Source organism: Struthio camelus, chromosome 3 (genome assembly GCF_040807025.1).
Source record: "Struthio camelus isolate bStrCam1 chromosome 3, bStrCam1.hap1, whole genome shotgun sequence".
Lineage (NCBI taxonomy): Eukaryota > Metazoa > Chordata > Aves > Struthioniformes > Struthionidae > Struthio > Struthio camelus.
The window spans coordinates 76,359,206-76,383,724 of NC_090944.1; the positions used below are offsets into that span (position 1 = coordinate 76,359,206).

General features: G+C 36.1%; 1 protein-coding gene across 2 annotated transcripts in view; it reads left to right on the forward strand.

Annotated features, from left to right (window-relative positions):
- Positions 1 to 11,704, forward strand: part of VTA1 (vesicle trafficking 1) — a 42,938-nt gene extending 31,234 nt beyond the window's left edge. Inside the window, exons 6-8 of one of the 2 annotated variants that reach the window (XM_068938518.1) lie at positions 495 to 668; positions 2,449 to 2,529; positions 8,917 to 11,704. In XM_068938518.1, coding sequence (XP_068794619.1) covers positions 495 to 668; positions 2,449 to 2,529; positions 8,917 to 9,062 — 401 coding nt within the window. In that variant the 3' untranslated portion in view covers positions 9,063 to 11,704. Of the gene's footprint in view, positions 1 to 491; positions 669 to 2,448; positions 2,530 to 8,916 lie in introns of both variants that reach the window. The other variant, XM_068938517.1, reaches the window with a different exon arrangement.
- Positions 11,705 to 24,519: the final 12,815 nt, after the last annotated feature.

Genomic DNA, 24,519 nt, shown 5'->3' on the forward strand with positions numbered 1-24,519 from the left:
GTATTACTTTCTCAAAGCTCCTTTTTTATTATTTGTATGTGGTTTGGTTAATCGATACAGGGTAGAAGGGTTGGCGCTCTATTCCTTTTTATGAATGCTTTAAATGCCATTCAGTTTTCCCTATTCAGGGTCATATACATATTAAAATGCAGATTGCTGCATGTTTATAATATCTTGTTCAAACGCTGTTAATGTAGACATGGAACTATAAGGGATTACACTAATTAGTCACATTATTTTATATTCAGACTAGTACGGAGATGATCTTTCAATTTTAACAAAATAGATCTTTGAAAGTGTGTGTGAGCTTATCAATATTTATCAGGTGTTATGTTGTTTTTTTACTTCATCAAATCAGCAGTAAGTGGTTTAAGTCATGTTGTGGTGGCAACTTTTCTACTTACAAAAACAGAAAGGAGTTTTTTAAAAGCCTGAGTTTTGAAATGTTTGTAAAGAAGGGAGTTAATAATTCCTGTTTTGTGTCGTCATAGCAGATGCCGAAAAAGAAGAAGCAGGCTCATCTTCTCTCCATAGCGGAACAGCTCAACCATCATCGTCATCTACCTATGAAGCAAACAACATACCAACTAGTAATTACACTGGCATACATATACCACCAGGTGCCCATGCCCCAGCCAACACTCCGGCTGAAGTACCTCATAACACAGGTATGTCACACTTCTATCCAAAAAGTACATACCTTTATGGAGAGGAAAATTCCAAAATAGCCTTCTTTCTACTACCTGTAGAGTAAAACAGTATTTATGCTCTGTGGCAGAAGCAGCCTTATAAATTAACATTATAAAAATGGTCTTACATTTTTAAAATACATAATTTATATTTTGGAATGCTTACCAGAAAGCATATACGGACTAAAGGAAAGAGTTTTCCTGCAGACAAGATTTTTTTCTCCTAAAGAGGAATGCGTTACAATGTAAGTGCTATGAAGCACCATTTATCAGCTGATGAGATCGTATGATTTCATTTCATATTTAGCCTCCCCTGTGCAGATGGGCCCCTGTTCTTTATGTGGGAACATACCAAACATAGTGTTGAAACGGTTATAACGACCCTATAATGAGCATGCTCAATGCACTATTCATATCTTTCTTCTGTTTGGTTTATGCTCTTTTTCCCATGCTAGTACTTTAGTGTGATTGACCTCAAATAATAATAGTAATGGATATTTTGTCCTTACTAAACATATTGGCTCCTACAGCTTTCTCGTTCTCTGTCGTTTTTGGACTAAAATCAAATATTCTTCCCAGTTGCTGTATAAAAAAACAAGTTGTATTTAGCTGATTTGTGGACAAGTAATTTTTCCATCTCCTGTTAACCGTAATTACAGTTAAGTCTAAAAAACGAAAGTCCCCTTTCCAGTCCCGGTGATGTTTGATTGCTGTAGATGTATTTTTGTATGAAGTGGAGCTTTTTTTTTCAAATTTCTCATTTTAAGAATACTTCACATTATGAAAAGTTCAGGATGCTCTTTTTCAGCTTTATCAATGGGAAGTCCTTAAGATAGGCAGGCTTTTTGGTTTTTAAATTCAGCCTAAGTAAATATGTACACTTTGTATTTGCCAGATCAGAAAACTAGAGTGTGTAGCCTGCTGGCATGCGTGAATTCTTTGCATTACATAGTTTTAACCCCACCAGTAATTCCATGAAATAACAGATATCCTAGGAAAGGTATTTCATCATTTCCCTACATAGCAGATTTTCTAGAAATAACTGTATGCTAATCTACTATGTTCTGGACATACTGCAAAAATATGCATAGTTCTGGATAAAATCCAGTGATAATATCTAAAATGCAAACATAGATACAGGAATGCTTCACAGCAAAATATGCTGTTTTCTCTAGCATTGCTATTTCCCTTTTAAAGCTAGCTAGCATTTCTAATTGTCACTAATTGTTTTTGAAGGAATTAGGAAGGAGATTACTTGCTAGCATGAAATGTCAAGCATGATGCTTTAAAAATAAAGCAATATAGCCTCCCTCTGATATTAAGAGGCAGAATTTAAAGTCTGAATTTAAAAAATCACTTTTCTCTTCCTCCATGTTTTCCTCAATACTCTAGAGTAACCAATGTTTTTGGACCTGTATTTTCTTAAATTTTTCTATGCTTGAAAAAAATTTGCTGTGAATTGCAGTACTGATAAAGTAAATAATAGCCTGTCATTTCTTGGATAGTATTTCATAAAAAGTTTGTAGTCTTGCAGTGGATTTTTTTAAGAGTGTTTGTTCCAGATTTTCAGACTTGGGAAGCTATGAGCTGTTTAAGTTTAAAAAACAAAAAACAAAAAAAAACACAAAAAAACAAAACATTGAGTCATTCAGTTTAGCTGTACTGTTCTTTTTGTTTGTTTAAGTTTGTCAGCTACTTACTTTTAAAGTCCGTAAATAAAAATAACCCAGTTTTTTTTTTTGTTTGTATTGATTTTCAGGTGTGACAAGTAATACCATTCAGCCTTCTCCACAGAGTATTCCTCTAGTAGATCCTTCCCTTTACAGTGCTCAGTCTGCAGGTAAAGTGATGGCGTTTACTTTGTGTATGGGTGTCCCGTGTCCCCATCCCCGTCCTCCCCCCATGATTTACAGCACTTAAGAAATTTGAGAAATGTGTAACTGTTATCAAAATGTTGCTGATTCACAAATTTTAAAAAGAATGGACATCATCTAAACATTGTGTTGCTAGGAGTTTAATAGGTTCTGAAAGCTTTGCTATAGTGTGTGATTAGTGTTGCTTATCTGACTTGGTTTTGAGCTAATGCACTAGCGTTGTGTTAGACTTGTTATGTTGTCCTCAGAAAAGCTTATATTACAGAATGGTAATATTGGTGATGGCCTTTCTATATTCTATTCTATATATTCTATTTCTATATTCTGTTTTTCTCTTCTAATTTCTTGTTTTCACACATTGCCTTTACTTACATACTTATTCTCCAGAAGTAATGTTATTTATCTACTTCTTGAAATAATAAAGAAAGATATTCCTGTTTCTGTTGCAGCATACGAGTTATGTTGTATGCCAGGAGTGCATGTTGATTATAAATAATACCTATATTAAGTGAAATAATATAATAAAACACTACTAATGATATCATTTTCACTTACTCTTTAATCAAGGCTTTTTTTTTTAGATGCCCTCTGTCTTTGATGTTAGAGTCAGCGATAACCTAATAGCACATTATGTTTATTTGCATATTTCTCATTCTTTGAACTGCACACATAAATGCTAACCTTAGAGAAATCATGGCCTGTGAAGAAATAGTGACTGACTATAAGAGCTGGAGTCATCCTAAATTCTAGTGTGAACAGTGATGTGCATTAGGACAAATCATTAACTGTTTCCCAAGAGTTGTTCTGTCCATGGAATAGAGATAATAAAAAGGTAGGTTACATATGTTTTATTATAAGAGTTAGATTTTTGTGGGCAATATAACCCGGATGTTGAGTGAGGGGAAAGTTTATAAGTCTTGGTATGAAAACTGTTCATATTCTCTCCTGCTATTTATCCTCGTCAGGGAAAACTGGTAGTATACTTAATTGGTGTTCTGAGTGCCAGTACTAGGTACAGTCAAATATTGGCCTGTTGTGACCACTGAGTTTGGATAGGTATATTCTTGTATATTGTGACTTTAAAATGTTTGGTTAGTAGATATTTTAACTTATCATGTTATTAGAGGGGGTGTTTATGTTAAAATACTAGTTTACCCGAAAAAGCCTTCTGCTTAATAAGAGGAATGCTATAACTGGAATTCAGTGTTTCAGCTTGATTTGTGTGTGTTGTCAACGAAATAATTAAGGGTGTGTCCATCTTTATATTAAAAAAGTCACTTTCATAGAAAAGGTCTTTAAAAGATTGCAGAAAAAAACAAAATTTACCTTTGGTAAAGATATATTCACCTTTAATATTCTGTTAAGAGCAAAAGGCACATCCTACAGTTTATTTGACATTGATATAATGTCTCTTGTTACATTTAAGTCTTTGAGAGCAGTACCTCAGACTTTTAGCTGAACAGTTTAGTCTTGGCATTTGTGTTGGAGTTCTTGGGGCTATAAGGGTTATAAGGGTTTTGGTAACTCCTTAACCAGAATGGCTGAATGCATTACATAAGCTTGCACGTGGTAACTGCTATTTGGAAAACAGATTTTTCTACTGTTTGACAGCAAAGCTTTCATATCTGTATAATCAGCTTACTGCAATCCTCTGGACAGTCATTCAAATAGGTTTTTGGATAACTACTCTGAAATTTCTAGTTGTCTATGTTTATTGGTTTACTTATTTAACTCTAACTGTCCAAAAATGTCAAAATTTTGAATCAAACTTTACTTATTAGGTAATAGAAGTTCCATTATTTGGTATCTGGGGAGTATCAGCGCATTGCTCCCTCCAGTCATTTACTTGTAATAACCTGATTAAATAAATATGTAAATTAAATAATATTGAAATGAATGAATTAAGATAACCCTGCATGTGTAACAATTCATAATAACTGATATCCTGTAGTTAAGAGGTTAAGACCTTTTGCCAGCATAGCGATGACTCTCTATTTCAATCTAACCTGAGTATTTGCATGCCTGCGTTCTTCCTCCCTGTGTCTCCTCTTACTACAAATGTGGATCTTCTAACAGCGTTACAAGGTGTTACCTTATCATTAGGATGTTTTGCAAAAGTGGAAGGCAACGTGGCTCATGCGGATCCTTGGTTGTGAAAGCTTTAGAAAAAATGCTCTCAACTATGTCGGAGTTTGAGAGGGCATAAGGGACGTGTCAGTCAGCAGAGATACAGTAAAATACAATTTTTTTGCATGCTTAGAATTAAGAAGTTTGAGAGGGAAGGAAAGTGTTTGTCCTTGCCTGTGACCGTTCTGTATTCTTGCCAAGCATGCTTGACCATTACCCAAAACATCCTCCCTTACCTAGCCATGTAAGAGTAGCAGGCGAAATCATTTTTCTCTACCTCCTGTTGAGAAGTTCCTTTTTACGTGCACCGGTACTGTGCTCCGAGTATTAAACTGTGGGACCTAGGAGCCCTCCTCGGTTCCTGAGTCCCAGTATGTATTTTGGCTAGGTCTTGGCTGCACGTTGAGGTTAAGGCTTTGGTGTGCACCATTCCTATGGAAATGTGGTTTTCTTTGGGAGGGAGGAAGGGAGTGGTGTTGCCCTTCAGTCGATCTATAGAGCTAGCACAGTGCAAAAGTACACTTGCTTCACGATTTGGACGCAATGCCTATGTCTATACTAATAAATTAAACCTGCCTGTAAATATTTGATATTGAAAACAGCTGGCACAGAACCATTCACATCAATACTATTAAACTTTTAAACCTCCTAAACAAGGTAGTTCATGAAGGCTACCAGTACTGAATGGTCTCTAGCCTGCTCTAACCACAAATCATGCCCAGGAATTGTTTGGGAAAGTGCTCGTTAGCATAGGCCAAAACCATATTGGAGTCAGTTCCAGCAATTTGACTGTGTAGACAGTCAAGTTCCAGTGCTGAGGCACATTACCTGGCACTGTTTAATGTACTAGTATAGACACAGCCAAACAGGATATTCCACATATTTCTGCAAGGCTGTTTGTGGTAGTCAGATCAAATGTATATTTTTAAAATAAATTATATATTTTCTTTCCTTCCCATAACATGAGGGAAGCAATTTGTTTAATGCTGTGATGGGAGAGTAACTTTTGGTGGGAAAGAGTGGAATATATTCCTGAAAGAAAATGAAGTTAAAGTAACAGCATTCCTTTGATTTTAGTCAGTGTGACGCATTCAATACTTGTCCTGTCCTATAGGAACAGGTTTCAGTGTTTAACTTCAGCTTTTGAAAGTGTCAAAACTTAAACAATTCAAAGCCTTTCCCATATTGGTTAATGTCACTACTAAAAGAGCGTGGAGCTGTGTGGCAACTGTGTATAGTATGTGCATGCAGTTCTCTGGCGTAGTTTGTTTAAAAAATTTATTACCCCTAGATTTTGCCAACACTAAAGGCATTCATGGCTGTGTTACATGGAGCTTTTATAAAACTTTCGTAAATTCCCTTCTGCTTCCCTCCACAGGTGGCATAATATAGAGAAACCATTTCTCCATTCTAGTTGTGTGTATAATAATATTTGATTTTCCACACATAAAGTAGAAATAACAATGTGACATTTTACATGTTTTTATGATCTTAAGAAATCTTTGAGGATTTACATTCTGAATATCTTAACTGTTTTAATGGGACCAAAGATCATCTGTTTTTTAAAAGTCATTTAAAGTAGCACTTAATACTTTTAAAAAGTAGTACATTTAGTAATTAGCATTGCTAAAAATTCTGTTTGCCATCACTGTTTGTATGCACCATGTTTCAGTGATTTCACTGAAATATTCTTAATGAAATTGCCCTTGCACTTGGGCAATTTCATAACAAGGAAAAAGCATCTGAATAGAAATGGATATCAGTACCATTATTTTCATTCTGAAACTGCTTTTCTTTCTCACCGTGACTTTCAACAGCTCTAGTCAAATTGGCTTTCAGTTTTCACTCTGTGTTCCCCTTTTAAACTAAAGGAATTATGCTTATTGACATTAATTATGGATTCCACGTCTGTCACATTTCAGTGATAAATATAACTAGTGTGCTAGTAGTTTTGAATTAACACAGAAACAGCTTTTTTTTCAGGATAAGTAGAGTGTACTTTTTCCTATCTCAATATTTTTGGTATTTCAGAGCTTAGCCCTTAGAATGTGTAAGTTTAAATTAGTTACTTAAATAGGCAGGCTTTTAGGGTGGTAACTTTGATGTAAGTATAGATGTCATCTTTAAGTTCCATGGTATTTTGAAAACGTAAGAACGCAAGGCTGTTTTATTTCTGTTCTGTTTGTCCATTGTGATGTGCTGACTTCAGTGGGAGCTGAGGCCACTCAGCGCATCAAGACATTGACACCCTTCAATTTATAAGTCTGAACTAGTTAACTTTTTTCCCCTTAAGTTATGTCATAATAGCATCTGAAGTAGATTTCATAATAAATAAGGCTTTATGCCAGCAAAACATTAATGGAGCTCATACTGTAAAAATAAGATTAGAATGGTGAGTTTAGGCTTCCTTCCAAAAAATTAGTTGAATACTGGACTGATGCCTTGACCGTTTTTTAAAGAATGATTTTCTAGTTTCTTTTGGCATCGTAATATAAAGCAACTTTGAGGGGAACTTGTTCTTTTTAATTTCTTAGATATGTTCAGTACTGTGGTTGTAAATTGTCCCCAGCTGCTTTTAGCCTGTGACTTTGTTTAGGTTACAAAATACCCTAAGTGTACACTTGTGTTTATGCATGCACTCACACACGTATTTACTTGTGTATATGTGTTTTGAGAGACTTAATGTGGCTTTGCAGATTCAACAGTAAACTAATATACGCTGCAGTGATAATGATTTCACTGAATTGTCATGTGCCTCAATATTCAACAGCTATTTAAAAATGGGTAAAATTAATCTTAAGAGCACTTACCCTCCTGCTTATTACTGGTTATGGTTGTTTTGAAAACTAGCAAACCAATGTAGTTTCACGTGCTTTCCATTTTATTTGTTCAAAAACTGTTGTTAAATAATAAGATAGGGAAAAGGAAAAGCAAATAGAATAGACATTTTCTGATAAGAACTGAGATGCTTTAGTGAATGTTCTCACAGTATTGCTAGCAAGAGAGTTTTATTTTAAAAGAAAGTGATCCAGCTAACCAAAATTGTACCAAATAAAATGCACTTAGGTATCTTCATGTACTTTGTAAAAGTTATAAAGCTAAGCTTAGATAGCTCGGCTTTTGTTTAACCGATTTTATATTAAAATCTGTGGTGTATTTAAAAATGCATTTGTTCTTAATCTGTGAAATTGTTTATTGCTTATAAATGCTTTGTAGGATACCTACTGAATAAATGTGTTTTAATTTTTAGTATTATGTATCATTATTCAAATATGTTCATAAGAATCTATCCTTTACAATTTGTGCTGAGGAAAACATGAGTAAAGGGTTTAGAATTTGCAGGTAGGTTTTTGGAAAGGCATGGGATTAGCCTCCAGACTCCTCAAGAGTTGAGGAGGGGGAGAGGGGCATTAGCGTAACCGTACTTTGTTATGTGCACATCAGTGACACTGTTCTCATACCAAACATTCTGCCACTTAGGGTCTAAGTCCCTAATGGCCTTTTAGAAAGCTGAATACATGTGTGTGAGCACTACAGATTTCTCAGTGTTTGGACGTTTCTTAAGAAAATACTCTTAATTAATAAATGACAATTAATTGTTTTGTACTTTATTGTGAGAATTTTTCTCGCTAGTGTTCTGCAGTATTACAAAAATGGGCACGTTTAATGTTGTTTCCACTCATTCAGTGTAAACAGTGGAAACATAAACATTAATTGAATCAAACAGCAATGCAAAATGTGTAAAAAGACTGCAGTGAGAAATGTTTCCGCATCTTGAAAAGTTATTCCAGTTGAGAGGGAACAGTTTCTGACTGCAAGTATATTATTCCTGAAGGAGAGAGCAAAGTAATTATACAGTCAGCACAGAAACCACTGTCCTTGTTTCTTACAGGCTGTAACATGATTACAGCTAACTTATTGTGCCTAAAAAGCTCTCCTTTGCTGCATTAGATGAAGACCAGATCTTTCTCAAAGGTATTGGCTTACTCATGAAAGGCACTGTATATAAATACTAGTGTTTTGAAAGGTTCTCTTATATTTTTCAAATGGCAGCAGCAAAGTCGTTGAGCATTACCTGAATGGAAAGAAGAATTAACAGAAGAAACAACGTAGCCTGATCTTTGTAATACTACTGCAAATATAAGTCAAAAACATATAAATGATCTGAGATGACAACTCAGTCAGAGTTCCTTTATTATAACTTTGTAATAATTGTGTTTTTGCAGGGGAAGTCCGTTTGACTCCAGAGGACTTTGCCAGAGCTCAGAAATATTGCAAATATGCTGGCAGTGCTTTGCAGTATGAAGATGTGAGCACTGCTGTTCAGAATCTACAGAAGGCCCTCAAGTTACTGATTACAGGCAGAGAATGAAGCCTTTGTCCAACAGATTTGTGTCTTTTGCCTAAAGAACTAACAGTTTATTATTGTACCTGTTAGGGGAATGGAGTTACACAAAAGTTCTTAATCCCATTGCCCATGACAGTGAAATCACTGTTTCAGTGTCACATTACCAATTAATGGTACAGTAGGAATCTCAAACAGTTTTCATTTTCCACTCAGTGGAACTAGAAATATATGGATGCAGTGGATTGATATAAGCAAAAATTGAAGAATGTACTGTGAACACTGCTCAAGAGTTAGAATTCACGTTGCAATATTTAGACTACTGGAGAGGGAAAATGCTGAATCTGTAAAACCATGAACAGAAGAGTGTTCTGTTAAAATTCTGAGTCTGTTTTTATTATTTTGAACAAATATTTAATAAGTATAATAGCTTTAAAATGGTAACTAAGATTAGAGCTTTCCTTCTGAAATGAGAGCACGTGAGAGGACTGACAGATCCACAATGGAAAGAATTTATTTCAGTGTGTAAATTATTTGGGTATCATCTGAGATCCAAGTCAACATTTATGTTTAGTTTTAAAATATGCTGGAAATCCATCTCTTGATACTTCAGGTGGAGTCATTTTGATGGTGTTCTGACCCTGTTCCCCACAATGCTGTGGACTGCAGCGTACCAGTATACCAGTCTTGCTCCTTTTGCATGAACGTTTAAAATTTTGTATATGTATGGGTAGTTAAGAGGAAATACTGATATTAATCAGAGATGATCCTGAAACTAGAAGAGAGATTCTAGATTATATGAACTTTCAGGGAGATTTACTTCATAGTTGTTCCATCTCTTTAATAGGCTGAATCATAGAGCAGTTCTTCAACCATTATTGTAGCGTAGGTTCATCTCTAGTACTAGTGTCATAGAGCTTGGTATTTCCAGCCGGCATTCTTCCCTGCCTGCTTTGTTGTGGAGACTTTTTGGGCGTCGGAATTAAAGTGTCTTGGAAACAGAATTTCGGGTCTTTATAAGGTCTATCCCTGCAATTATAGAGCTCTTGGTTGTTAAAAATCGATCCATGCTGTTTTTAAAAAAAAAAAAAAAAAAAAAAAAGGCAAGCCTTTTTACTAGTGTGAACTAATGAGTATATCCTAAAGCATGTCTGATTTGTGTAATATATTTTAACATCAGGTTATCTGGTATGTCTTTCATTCCAAGTCTCCAGATGAAATGTATGTATCTTTTATAGCTGCACTGTTTTCCAGTGACTAAAATATACCTGATATTTAATGCAAAAAGAGGAGGAAAAGAAAACCAAACAAACATATAACGATGCATTAAAATCACCTGTTCATATCCTGTTAAGAGAGCAGAATCTGTTTAACAGCAAGTTTGAAAAGGTTAGTATGAAATGTATTAATCTATCATAGTACATTTTAGCTGAGCAACATTTAATAGATAAAAGAGATCTAGTATTATTTTTGTTTTGTTTTATGCTGTGGGAACGTATGCTAATCTGGACAGTAGTTTGAATTAGATTTGCATTGGTTTAGGAAGTTAAGAATTTTAAACATTTTGGACAGTAATGCTCTATAACCTTGGGCAGTGAACCTGTGTTTTATACAGTGCTTCGTACAAGTTAAATCCTTCAGTTAGCTTCAGCATCAAACTGATTTACTGTAAATTCTTCCATTTATATTATTGTGGGGTTGTACGGTGATTTGAAAAGCTGCTTTTCGGGTAAGAGGAGGGTGGAGGACGTTCCTCCATGTAGAAATTTATATTGCATTGCTATAAAAATCATGACTTCCTTTCCTTTGTGGAGTTTCAGTCCCCAATACCTGAAGGAGAAAGGTCAATTTTGCTGTTTCTATTTATAAAATAATTAAAAGAACTTATGGGCTTTTGTATTACACAAAAAAAAAAAAGCAAGATGTGATATTAACTGTATCAATTAGAAGCTTTTCAATTACAATTGTTTTTTTTTCTTGGTGATTAAGTGATGTGATAAGTAAATAAGAAGGCTGCAAACTAAATTTAAGTATTTCTTAAAGAGTATAACAGATTGTCTGTTGGTCATGTTTATGTTCAACCTCTAGAAAACCAGAGAATCATCAGTGAAAAAGCCATAAGCAGTTTGAGTGAACACTTACAGATGTGTAATTTTCCTGTGTCTAGAAAAAATAAAACAACTGTCACTGAATGGAATGGAGATGAAAATCCTTATACAGAAGTTTAAGAATTTCATGGAGAAGCTATCAGGGTGTTCTTTCTGAAAATGAATTTTTTAGAGAATTTGCCATATGAAATTCTCATGAACTCTAGAAAATTAAAGATACCCCAGTGCTAACCTCCAGGCCATGATGTCTGAATTAGCATATTGAAGAATTTTTTTTGCGTAAAATTATTTTGTCCTGATCATATTTTTTAATTAGTAGTTTTATGAAACAGTTCACCATGCCATGTTTGAAGCCAGCTCTTTAAGCTCCTAGCATTTCATGCGACGTAATTCCTTAGGTTTTCTATGGATGCCGAAACAATTTGTGCCATTCTGTTCGACTTTGCTTAGAGTTCTAGGTTACATAGTTTAAAGTATTTGTTGCAGTTGATTCAGCTTGGAGAAAAGACCCAGTGTTTGTAATATTTTGCTCTGTGAATAAACACTTTCTTTTTGAATATTTGTCATCTAAACCAGTGCCTGAAGCAAACTGTAAATAGCAAAACATTTCAAATTCCATTAAGTGCAGCCATTTTTGGGACAACTTAAGAGTGTCAGATAACCCGGAACTTCAAATCAATGTTGCAGAACAGTCAGGAAAATGTAAATAAATATCCTGTAAATATTCTAAATTGGAATTCGTGGCAGACACTGGAATTTATGGCCCCATTGCTAAATACTGTGTGGGCCTTAAGTGCTGACTGATTGATTTTACAGCCCCTCTGGATGATAAAGCATCCACCTATAGCTCCCTCTTAAACCAATTCCCAACACATATGGTTATAGCAGGAACTTGGCATTTCTTGTTGCACACCTCAGTTGACAACTCTTCTCCGCTTACATGTTTGTTGGCCTTTCTCTTTTTTATTACGAGTTATCAATCTACTTCAGTGTTTAAAAAAGGAAAAAGAAAAGTTTTCTGTCAGATAATCCATGTTCAATTTTGCTATTTATGTAAGATATTTTAGTAAATCTGTTCAATGTTTGTTATTTATAAGGCTTTGGAATTATTTAGTATTTTTACAGTTCTCTATACTTTCACCTGTCTGCAGGGAAAGTTCCACACTATACTTCAGAATTCCTGTATAATGTTTTGGACGGTATCTTGCCCCTTCCATATGCAACGGTGGAGATTTTTTTGGAAGTGTTCCAATTGGATTTGCTAGTACTGGAGGTGTTCCTTTAGAATTGTTCCAGTCATTTCAGGAGGAATTTTTAACAGATATCCAGTGTAGGTGAAGTTTCAAAGCCACAGACTTAAGCGTGATTGTATTCCAAGATGTGATTGTAAGTACTAGGTCCTATATTGTCTACCAGACATTAACAATAAAGAAACTTACTGTGTGAGGTAGGATTTTGGGGGCGGGAGGAGGGGGCAAGGGGGAAGAGTATGTTTGTTTATAACATAACTCATGTAAATTAAATGGTGAGCCATAAGAATGCCATCCAAAAAATACAGTTAGTACATTGTTTACAAGTATTGGAAAAGTGTCAGATAGGAATGTATAGGCACTGCTGACAAATGTTGGATTTAGTGCTAAACATTAAATGCACTAATATGGTGCCAAAGGTTAGCTTTTAATTGTGCAGTATTCCAAATAAGTTTGCTTTCCTCCCTTTTCATATCCGCAGTAAAATAAATAGGAGCCTGATTTAAAAACAAACAAACAAAGAAACATAAATTTTAGAGGAAGTTTTAGTTACAAAAGGTCACAGTTTCTGTTGTGGTAATTCTCTGACTGAGACTGCAAGGTGCCCTCACTTACAAAATATGATTCTTGCTGCTTTTTAAAATGTTCTTTGTTCTGTAGTTTATGGAATTAGACCCTGAGCCTGGATATCTGGATTTTGGAAACTTGACGTTTTATGCTAAGTTTCTAAACCACTGGTGCATCCTGATGTTGGCAGCAGTTGTTTTGTACAATCACCTCAGAATTTCTATATTCTTTACATTTTACAATTTTAACCAATTTGGTACCAGGCAAAGCAGCAACGTGTCTGTTCTTTCTTCCTGTGTTGTCACCTTTCAGTGCACAAGTAGAGTCACAGCAGAACTGAAGACAACATGCATTTACATCCAACATTTCGCTATCAGCAAGAAAGGAATTAATGTAATGTTGGCAGCAGAGATCTTTTTGCGTTACAAGAGCATTGGAACATTTCCTCTACATAAGGAATTTACAGTCTGGTCATAGAGATGGTTCTGAGTGTAATGCCCTAAAAGATCTCAGGATACGAACTTTGTAAATAAGAGCATCAGAAAAAATTTGAAAGAGAGTAAAGGCATGTGCCAGTGGAGAAAAACAAATTTCACTCTCGTGGTAATGGGAGAGGGCATGAAAATGACTGCAGGAGAAAATGGAAGAAATACTGAGACTCCCACCAGGAACCCTGAGAGTGCATCAGTGACTGCAGTAAGGTGTTAGCTGCAACAGGTTTTCTGTAGCACCTTGAAAGAGACAAGGAAGAAGCTTGAGCTTAAGGCAAAAGATTACAGGAAGATAGTTAAGGTATCTTAAATGGAGAGGAGCAGTAGAGTGTCAAAAATGTTTTGGCTGCAAACTGTGAAAAAAATGCAAGTTACAGCACAGGAGAAAGTTAAGCTAGTTGAGGAAACGAAAGCAGAAACTATTTAAATTTAGCTCTAAGGGGGAAGAAAAAAGTCGACAACATTCTGAAAATGGGGAAGAGCATACCTTCTTACCCTTGGGACTAATGTGCTCTTAAAAAATGTCAAATTTATTAGATGATTAAAACTTATAGTAGGGGGAGCTCTTTCTGGAAAACATATTATGAAACTGCGTAAATAACTGCGTAAGGTACAGTTTGTCCTTAAAAGGCTACCTCCTGATCTTGTCCTTTCCTCTTGTTTTGATTTGCCTCCCTTTCTTCCCTGTCTGTATTTGCTTTGTGGTTTTTCCATACCTAGAGGGGAGATTGTTGTGATTTAATACAGTACTAAAGATGAGTAATAGCCTACATGTTTAGACCTTCTCAGGTAATTTGAGAAAATTAACAGATCTCAGCTCTGCCAGGTGTGGACCACAGAGCAAAAGTAGAGATTTTACTTCCCTCCTGAGTATCAAGGGCTCCTTGGCAGCGATATGGCTACAATATTTGCAGGATGATGTGCGGAACTTAACTCCACTGAGAGTCTTATCGCCAATCAGTGCCCAACAAAGTGCCCGACTCTTGGAGTTCAGAGACCAACTAAACTCAAAGGACAAAAAATAAACATGTAAGAAACTTGAAATGTCTCGATTTTGTTGTGAAAGTATCTTCTGTAATCTGCTCTATCATTTGGTATCGTATTTCAATGATGAGGGCAGTATTTGTTGAAACATAGTCATATATTTTGAAATAGAATATAATCAGAAATTGTGAATTCTAAGGAAATGTACACTTGCAAAACATGCTTTAGTGTAGTGATGTCTTGATAGGCTGTAACAAGTTAGCTCTGGTACTGGAAGGTTATCAGTAGCAATGCAAAGATCCATGTTTTCTGATTTACTCAATTTCTTGGCAAGGTTTTCATGAAGTAGTTAATTTTTTAATAAGCCAGTTCAGAGATCCCCAGAGCCCAAATTATTTCCCTTGTGGTTTGACACGTTCTGCCAGAAGGCACCATTACAAGAAGAACTGGTAAGTATGCCTCAGTTGATAGGGTTTAATTCAAATGAAGTGTAAAAATTGACTCTTAAAAATTTTCAGATTATATAAATGTTATTCGGGGAGGAGGTGGTTCATTTCCATGAGTTATCAACTTGATTTTCATATTAATAGCTTTGGTAAGTTTGTTACCCTCCATGGGATCAGATTTGATGCTTCACAGAAGTTATAGTTTCTGTTAACTGATTAAATATGGGCCTCACTAAAGAAACTGTAGAACAGTAGATATACCAGTCTTCATACAGGTATGAAAACTTGGAGTTGCAAGTTCTAACAGTGATTTGGTCGTTTGGTGAAATCATCTACTTTGTCTTAATTAACCCATCTGTAAAATGGGCTTCTTTAGATTTAAGACTTCTTAATATAGTCAGGATTGTTTACTTGCGTTTTGATCTTGACTAGAAGTTTGAAAATAAAAATAAAAAAAAAAGTGCTAAGGTAGAGCATATTAAAATTGTATTTTGCTGTGCTCTTTGGCAATTTCGGTGACTTTTAATGTGGTAGAATAAATGCCTGAATTTAGTTAAAATCTGAGACCACAGAGACACGCTACTGGATATTGTTACTGTGCGTTTTTGTTAATGCAAACTTTACTCCTGTAGATACACATATTTCAAACGCATTTTCACTTCTTCCCCTGTCCTCTTTCTGTAAAGTTATTTTCCTCTGGTTGCAGACAATGCATGATGTTACAATGTTGAGGACTTAATTACTTTTTAATCAAACAATTTTAAACCTAATCTTATTACCTTGTGATTTGGCAGAGGTTATGAGAAAAAAGTGGCATAATCTTAAAAGACAACAGACCTGAGGATTGATGGAAATAGTTGTAAAAATTCACATGCTAGAAATTGCCAGGGTTTTTTTTCTGCTTTTAATATAGGCATGCACCTTTGATGTAAAGTAACTATGAAAAATATTTGAGTAGTGCCATAAACATGCGTGCTACTTTATAAGATATAGAAAAAGATGAAATTACACGACAGATGAAGTAATAACAAAGGTTGATTATGGTGACAACTTCCCAAGAATTAATGAAATAAATCAATTTTATAGGAGAGTTTTGGGAGAGGTGGAGAAAGTGTTAATGTATAATGAGAACGTGTGTATAATGAGAATGGACAAAATGGAGCAAAGCTCAGTAGAATAGTTTAGGGGACAGTGGGCAGGAATAAGGAGATTTGAGACATAGAGACAATGTACTTTGTTGTAACTCACAGGCAGCAATTTTAGCAGTTGAGACGGAGTAGGGAGAGCAAGGGAAATGATGAAGAAAAAGGTTTATGTAGTTTTATAGAGGAGAAGTTATGAAATCGTCAGACTGGTCGTGTAAGCAGAAGGTAAAAAGTGACATCACCCTGGGAAATAGGATAATAAATATGAAAGTTGATGTAGTAGTAGGGGAGGGAAAATGGAAATACGTAGAGCAGAAAAGGTGTAGTTTGACCTTGAATGTGAGGTTTCAATAGGGCACTGAAAGCTGAGGAAAAAAGTTGACAAGCTAGATAGGTTTTGAAACTTCATGGAAGTCTACAGGTTGGATGTAACATGATGAGTTAGAAGACAGCCAAAATACAGCTGTGTATTACTGTGCCTTGGAGCATAGAATTGACAGAAATTTAAGAATGGCCTACAGCTTCTTTTTCTTTAACTTAAACTCTACCTTGCAAAAAGTATTTTTGTTAATGAAAAGCATTCTTACATTAGTATGCTTACAAATGGATGTAGCTTGAGGATCCATTATGTTCCAACCATCTTGCCATTTTCAACCATCTTGCCATTTTCCATGAGGATGAAGAAGTGCATGAGAATAATGATTCATTACCCAAAGAAAATGAGTGCAGAGTAATAGAAATTCCAGCATCTGGTGCAGAAGCAAATCTTAAAATTTCTGGTTCATCGGAGGACCTGCGTCCTTATACTAAAAGAAGTATAAATCTAGTAACGTGGATTTTTAATTAATTCAGAGTTAGCATTTTACAGTGAAGAACAGCAAATAAAGCACTTGGGTTTATTTAAAAAGAAAAACAATTTTGTGACCAACTTCAGACTTACTAGTTTAACCATAAGATTGAGCAAAATCTTATATTGGATTCTGAACAAAAGACCAACCAAGGACAATTAATCCTTGTAGTCGAAATATGCATATGATAACATACAGTGTATTTTCTTCTAACCTCTCCCCTTGGAAGTTTCAGATACATTTTTAGTTATTAAGCTTTTAGAGAATGAATGCAATGAATTTAATTTATTTAAATTGAAGTAATGATTGACATAGGGCTTTAAAAATAAGTGGAAATAATGAGATTAACATGAGAATTGAAAAATGGATGAGACCTGGTGGAAAGAGACTGCAGTAAATTCTGAATGATTTTTGGATGGAGATAGAGATCAACTTTGGGACAGATCTTTTTTCGTATGTCAGTGACCTAGATTGAGGTCACCATCTAAGTCGGTCATGTGCAATTTGTGGGTGAGATGCAGTTGGGGAGGTATTGTGAGTACTGCAGAGAACTAGGAAGAATTCTGTAACTGTAAAGTGAAAAACAAGTGAAATTGAATAGCACAAAAATACAAAGTCACTCGCTTGGGCTCTAAGAACAGAAAATTTTTAATAAAAAACTAAGATGCTAGAAACTGAAATCGTCCTGATCAGCCTCATTTAATTCAACAGGCTAGTGCAAATTTAAGATGCATTGGACAAAATGTTTCATTACAGGTTAGTAAGTAAGCTGTCATTTAAAATATCAAGTTTATTTCTGATCATTGCTGATGGAAGTTATTAAACAGTAAGAAATGCAAAGAAATGCTGCTGAGATGACTAAGAAAATGGAGATGCTGTTGAAAATAAATTGAGTCATTACAGAATGGCTTTCTTAGGGCGGTAGGGACAAAGAGCATTAACATTTTAAAGCACGTGGATAAACTTACAGATGGGATTATATTACAAGACTGAAGTGATTCCGGAGCTTAAATTTTAGTTTGTCAGTCTCTGAGGTCTGGGGAAGGTTTTTCTGGTTCCGGCTCAACATTGACTGGTGGTTCACCTTCTGAAATAACCTAGAAATATTACCTTTTGAAGATAAATGTACTGCAAGGTCTGAGAAGCTGTGATGACCTGATTTCTCCCAGTGTCTTCCAAAAATGTGTCATTTTTGTCTTGGTTAGACCTAATGGTTGTTGTGGTGCATTAGAAGCATTTTGTGACTTGTAGTGAGTGTGGAGCAGATGGAAAAGATTTTGTGCATCCTATGAGTTCTAACTACTGTACTTTCGCTTGTGACTGTTGGAAAAATAACCCGGTGATACTAGGTATTTTCTTTCAATACGTTTCAGAATGTAGACACCTTTTAAACTTGCAACATGAAAAGCTTATCAAAGATACAGATGTATAGTATAGCATCTTTCCAGGGTATAGTGCCACTCAGACATAGAGCTTTGCAGTTACCTTGCCATATCAAAAACCCTGTAAACCGTTGTGAAAAACGGCAGGCATTTCTTTGTTGATGAAAGTAATTGAGTCCCCCAGTCCTGGCTGAATTGAGTAACCACAGTCCTGGGAAAAATGCCTCATTTAGTGTAGATATTAAATCTATATTTGTAGAAGAAGCATACAACTCGTGATCGCTGCACTTAGCTCAGCAGCCCTTTGATAACAGAAGCTTTGCACATATCTGGCCTTTATCCTGCAAACACTTACTTGCCTGACTAACTTCACGTATGTGAATGGTTCTATTGAACCACTAAGAATACTCCTGTGCATAAGTGTTTGCTGAATTGAGGTGGAACTTTACCATGTACTGCCATGTACTTTGTAGGTGCTCATGAAAGAAGGCAACTTTTATTTTTGTTCACTCTCAACCACTTACCTAAATCAGAAGTTGTTCTGTAACATTCAGCTTTCTTTTGGAGAGAGCATTGTGAACACCGTTGAAGCTTTTTTCCCTTTACCATGCAGCTTTAGGTGATAAATTTCTCAGACTCTCTTGAGTATTTGACAGCCCTCCCTGCTGAAGGTCTAGTGAGATACAAACAGTGTAAAATAAGAATGCTGCTTTTTTACAGCAACTTCTCATAGTAATTGTGTAATAGTTGCTGCTGTTCAAGTGACTTTCTGGGAAGTAATCTGTTTGTAAATGATTCCTCCTATATCCATCAAGTTTCTTGATTCATGTATATTTGGTCAAATCACTGAGTTTTTTGAAACTAAGCATATTGGATTGCGCTAGACATCCTTCCACTGTCTTTCCAGGAATTGCAAAGACAATTTCTTTGATATCTGAAAATGAAAATGTCTACCAAGATCACTCTCTACTGAGATGCAGGTCCTAATTCTAAAACTTCTTCCTTTGTCACAACTCACCTGCTCGGAGATCGTCTGGCTTCCTTTGACTATTTTGATGAGTCTTGCCAGTCACTGTAGGCACCAACATCTGTGCAATGTGCAAATCTTCAAGACAAGCCTGAGAAAAACCTGCTTAATTTTTTCCCCTTGGGTCACACAGCCCCAGTCCTCAACTGAACAACAAGATGAGCTAACTCAGCATTTCTACATATGTTTGCTCTCAGTGGTGATATTTCTTGATTTTTTTTTCCAGTCATCTTTCTTGTCTTTCAGTCCTCAACTATGTGAGATGTTACTTCTATGCTATAGCTCCCAGGATAAAACATCTGTTTATGCATCCGAGCTTAAAAGCCTTTCATATTCATGTCTTAAAAAGGGACAGATGGGATGCTTTTAGAGATGAAAGAGATCTTCTCTTTGAAAGGTATTCATGGGACACCCTAGGAAGACCTGAGAGTATCAGTTGTTTTTCTGAATCTCTTCCTGTGCCTCTCTTAAGGCTGTGATTCAAAGCAATTTCTTGATTTTTGGCATGCAACTGGCAGTAGTACATCTGCAAGAGAAATCTGTTGAATCGATCCATGTCTTGGTAGAGTCTTCCTTCGCCACTCCAAAACAAAGGCCTTGCTGCTGGTACGTACTGAGTGGGCAATCTCAAAATACTTGACGCTATGCTCAGATATCTAGGAACTTTGTCAAAAAGTACTAAATGGTATAGAAGCAGCTTGTTTTGTTCATATGACCCTGTCAGCCTACTACAGCAGCCCTCATATCTATTGCAGCCTTAAAGTGTGACAATCAGGAACTGAGTGGCTTTGTTTGTAAATAGAGGATGGTCAACTGCTTAACCATTTGCAAGACTGCTAAGTAATTTCTTCGAGGATGTTGATGTGCAAGTAGAACAAAGCAATTGTTACACGTGACTTTGGGCCTCCCAGCAGGATACCAGAGCCCATGCATTAATGTCCACTGTGTTTCTCTTGATTTCTAAAGAAAAATTAGCCTACAGTGAGGAATCCTCCTTTGCAGGAAAGTATGTTTAGCATCTGTATGGTGAGGTTGTCTTTTTGACAAGGATTTACTTTGCCTCTAGGTGTTCTCCCTTCACTTCTAAAAGGATATCAGTCTGTTACATATACTATGCTCGCTTGCCCTCTGTCTCCCAAAGCCCAGATAGGCGACTTCCAGGAGAATCTGTTTAAGAACCTCTGTGGAGGTATCACTATTGACTTTGAACCTTGATATTACATATAATAGCTGTAAAGAAAGTGTTTTGAGTTCTTTTGAGTTCTGCAATCCAAATTGTTTGTCCTCTGTGCTATAACTGGCCTCTTTGACCTAACATCCCTTTAGGTACCAGTTATCTCCAGTTTTTGGCAGTTCAGTAACCTCGGACACGCTCAAAATTATTAAACGCAGCTCATTTCTTCACCACATTTGAGCTCCTTCCTCCTCTTGTTTCTGTTCTAGAACTCATCCCATGAAAACTCATTGAAATGGGAATTGATTACCTCATCAGACTTAGTTATGGAATCAGGTTCAGAACATGCCTTGAAAAAGGGGGATTTACAACCATTATTTCTTATCATTAAAAATGAGTAGGTCTTGAACCTTAAACGCACAAATATCTTTGTTCAGCTTAAGGGAAGTAAGCATATCAATAACTTCATCTTCAGTGCTTTAGATTTCTCAGTCTTAAGCACTGGTCAGGACTATTTCTGGTTAGAGTCCTCTACATGGCTTCAGAAGGTCCTCTTCACCTTCCTGGGAGTCAGTCTGTGGAGCTAATGCATCAAGCATTGAATGCATAAGCCCAGAGCAATGAATGTGCAACCAGTGGTTGTAGCTGCAATTTTCTGAATATTCTCTGTTAGTCTGGAATGTTTGAAGCATTTGGTGATGCCTTTTCCTCTTATTGAAGGGCAGGATCCTTAATGTGACTTAATTTTGTCTTTGTATTTTTGATACCAGCCTTTTGACTAAGGACTATTTGCTTCCTTTTCTTTCTCTGTCAAAAGAAGTTTTTCCTACTAGCTGTCCCTCCAGCCAGGAGCGTAGGAAAGAGTCAGGCCCTGGGGTACAAACCTGATTCTCTGTATTCTTTGAGGAGTAGGTTACTCCCAGAATTCATCGTACGTTTTATTCTGAAGATAGGTCTGTCCTCCTTAAGCATGGTCCCAGGACTGAGGCTGACTGAATTTATATTGGCTTCAACATTTTCTGTTCATAGGGAAAGTTCATTCCGGTTGCCCTCTTGTCTGTATGTACAACTAATTGACAGTTTTGGTGTAGTGGGCTTTTCAAGAGGTGAAAAGCCTCACTGCATGGAGGTGAGGAGGGAAGAGATAGATCCATGCATAGCAGTAGGGCAGATGAAGCTGGAAATGTACCATTGTTAGAGAGTGGATGATAGAGATTGTTGAATACAGAAATATGACAGCTTTTTAAGACACCCTTCTATTGCTAGAACAACCATATCATGTTTTGTTGATGAAGATGCAATGTAAATTATACAGTTACTGCAAATGTAAAACATAATAGAAAATTTAGGTTGGACCTTCTTTCTAGCTATGCCCTGGGCACTTGCCAGTAACAGGACTTCATTTTGAAAAGCACACGACACCCAGAAATTTCCATATAGAAATTTCTACACAGAAATGTATAGAAAAAGGAAAACTGAACCCAGATTCTAAAATAAAATCAAATGCAGAAGATTAAACTGGCTACACCTTTATTGCAGTATTTATTTCTCTGGGAAACATGCTAATTGTTTGTGCTATCAATACTATAAGCTTCTGTTTTTCTTCTGTGTGGACATCTTAATAAGATGATGCACTTAATGTTTGAAAATGTAAACAGAATTATAGTTTTCAATGTAATTAATAATTGTCTGTGGCTAGATACATAAAACCTCTGCTTTCCATTGTATTTGAAGCCTCAAAACAATATAAACCTAAAATATAGGAGAAGGTTGATGCGAGAGAGGAAATTTCCAGAGCAAAATTCACTCTTGGCACTTTTTAAATGAGTTTAGTCGAGTAACACCACAAATTCATTTGACTGTCCAGAGTGGGAGAGATTTGCATATTTTGTATGCAATAAGTTTTTACTAAGTTCAAACGTTCAGCTAGCTACTGTTTTGCTTAAAACTTCAAGCTGTATTTTAGACCACACAGAGGCAAAGTAAAAAGTAGGAGAATGTCAGTACAAATTTGTATTTAGCCACATGGATGTTTGAACATACTCCGTACTTGAGAAGTGTGGCTGTAAAAGTTAGCACAGCGTATCCATTTTTTATCTGATATTTGTTTAAGTGCTATGCTTGCCACCAAATGGTAGATCCTAAATTGCATTATGGCACTCACAAACAAACCAGCATGCTTCAGGATCATGCCGAAGCCTGGAATCTGTTGCAGTGTTCAGCTGTTGTATGCAAATTCAGATTTCTTTGGGTTGTCCTGCCTCTCCTCCCCCCCCCCCCCAAAAAAAAAAAAAAATTATTAGCATGCTCAAAGCAGCCAGGGAGTAAGGAGAGTCACCCTGGCAGATTCTGCAGGAAAGAAAGCTAATAAAATTCAGCATGTAACCATTGGCCTCCACCTTGGTAATATATGATTCTGTCATGTCTAATTCAGTGTTTAGATGGTCAAGTTCTCTGTTTACAGTAGGAAGGATCTTAAAACCTTAAAGATCTTTCACTAAAATGATGAAATTAACACTTTGCTGGGGACAAAATTAAACCTTTCAATTAGCATGTGGAATTCTGTGCAGAGAAGGTTATGCAATATGAACATTTGTGTGCAAGAATCATTATTCTTTTTATTTTGTTTACCCTTCTCTGACTGCTTTCAATTACTGTTTCATGCAAGCAGCGAGCTTGTTCATTCCTGGAGTTATCATGACTCATGAACAAATCGTAAAGTTTAAAAGAAACTCAGTCTCTCCCCTGGATGTGGCAATAGTAATGGCAGGTATGGCAGGTACTTTAGGCTTGTCAATAGTTCTTTCTTTTTTCTTTTTATTGACAGTATGTTGTAACTGTTGTGTGAGGTGCTGGTGAATGGCTTGCTTTGTTCTCCTAGGAAGACAGAGCGTGCTCGTACAGATGTATGCCATTATAGGCATATCTGCAAGTGTGATTTCCATGAATCCTTTTAATATCTACAGAAGCAGTAGGTTCTTGGAGAAGGGACAGAGATATTCTTTGGTGACATGTGATTGCAGATCATGTAAAAGAGAAGTGGGGAAAAATAATTGGAGGATGCTGGAGAACTTGTAGCCAGATTGCTCTGAGTGGAAGAAAAGATGCTGTAAAGAGAAGAATATTCTTAAGAATCAGTTCAGAATTTTAAGACTTTATTATGAAGATTTTAGCTACTAAAATGTGCTTCTAAAGTTTCTTCACACAGGTTCGAAGTTTATATAGACAAAATGTCATCAATATGTATAATGATTTTGCCCATCTGCTTTGCAATACTAGGGTCTGGTGTCTGTGGATCACATGGTACAGAAATATGTATCTATTACAAAGGCTTTTGTGTGTGTCTTTTCAGATATTTCTTTCCTGCCTTTATAGCAGTTGCAGTTTCCAAGGTTTGCTTGGGAATAGAAGTCATAATTTTCAGCTGGCATACCCCCATCTGGACATTTCCTGGAGACTGCTGCAGTTTTCTGCCTGTGCGTGAAGTTGCTGGCATGCTTTAGAATTTCTTTGTCTTTTCTGCAGGGATACAGATTTCCCACACCTTCTCACTTTTTCTACTAATCCCACATTCTTGTTCAAAGCAGCGTGACCATGGCCAAGGATGGAAGGACTCACTTATTTCTGTACCTCATCAACATTCCTTAAAGTCAGCAGGCTAACCAAAGGAGAACTTTTTTTTTCTCCTTACAGATAATCTCAAATGTATTTTTCTTGAGCATCTTATACAAGATAAGCAATTTGTAAGCATAACTGGAAGGGAAAAATACACCACTGGTATATTTCTATGAGTTTTTAGCCTTATTCCTAGGCAAAATGTTGATTTTTCAGTGCTTCTTTCCATTATAATTTTGAGTGTATCCTTTCTTAACAGGACGCACCTCTGGTTATTTTCTCTAATGACAGTTTTGGATGTGAAACTTGGCTAAATTTGCCAAAATTGACAATCCAGTCAACCAAGACTGGTCTAGAGGAAAAAAGGCTGGAGTCAGTGTTTTGCAGTAAAGAGTCTACTTTGGCCACGTTTTGCTTTGTATTTTGAAAGTTTCTTGAATAACAAAA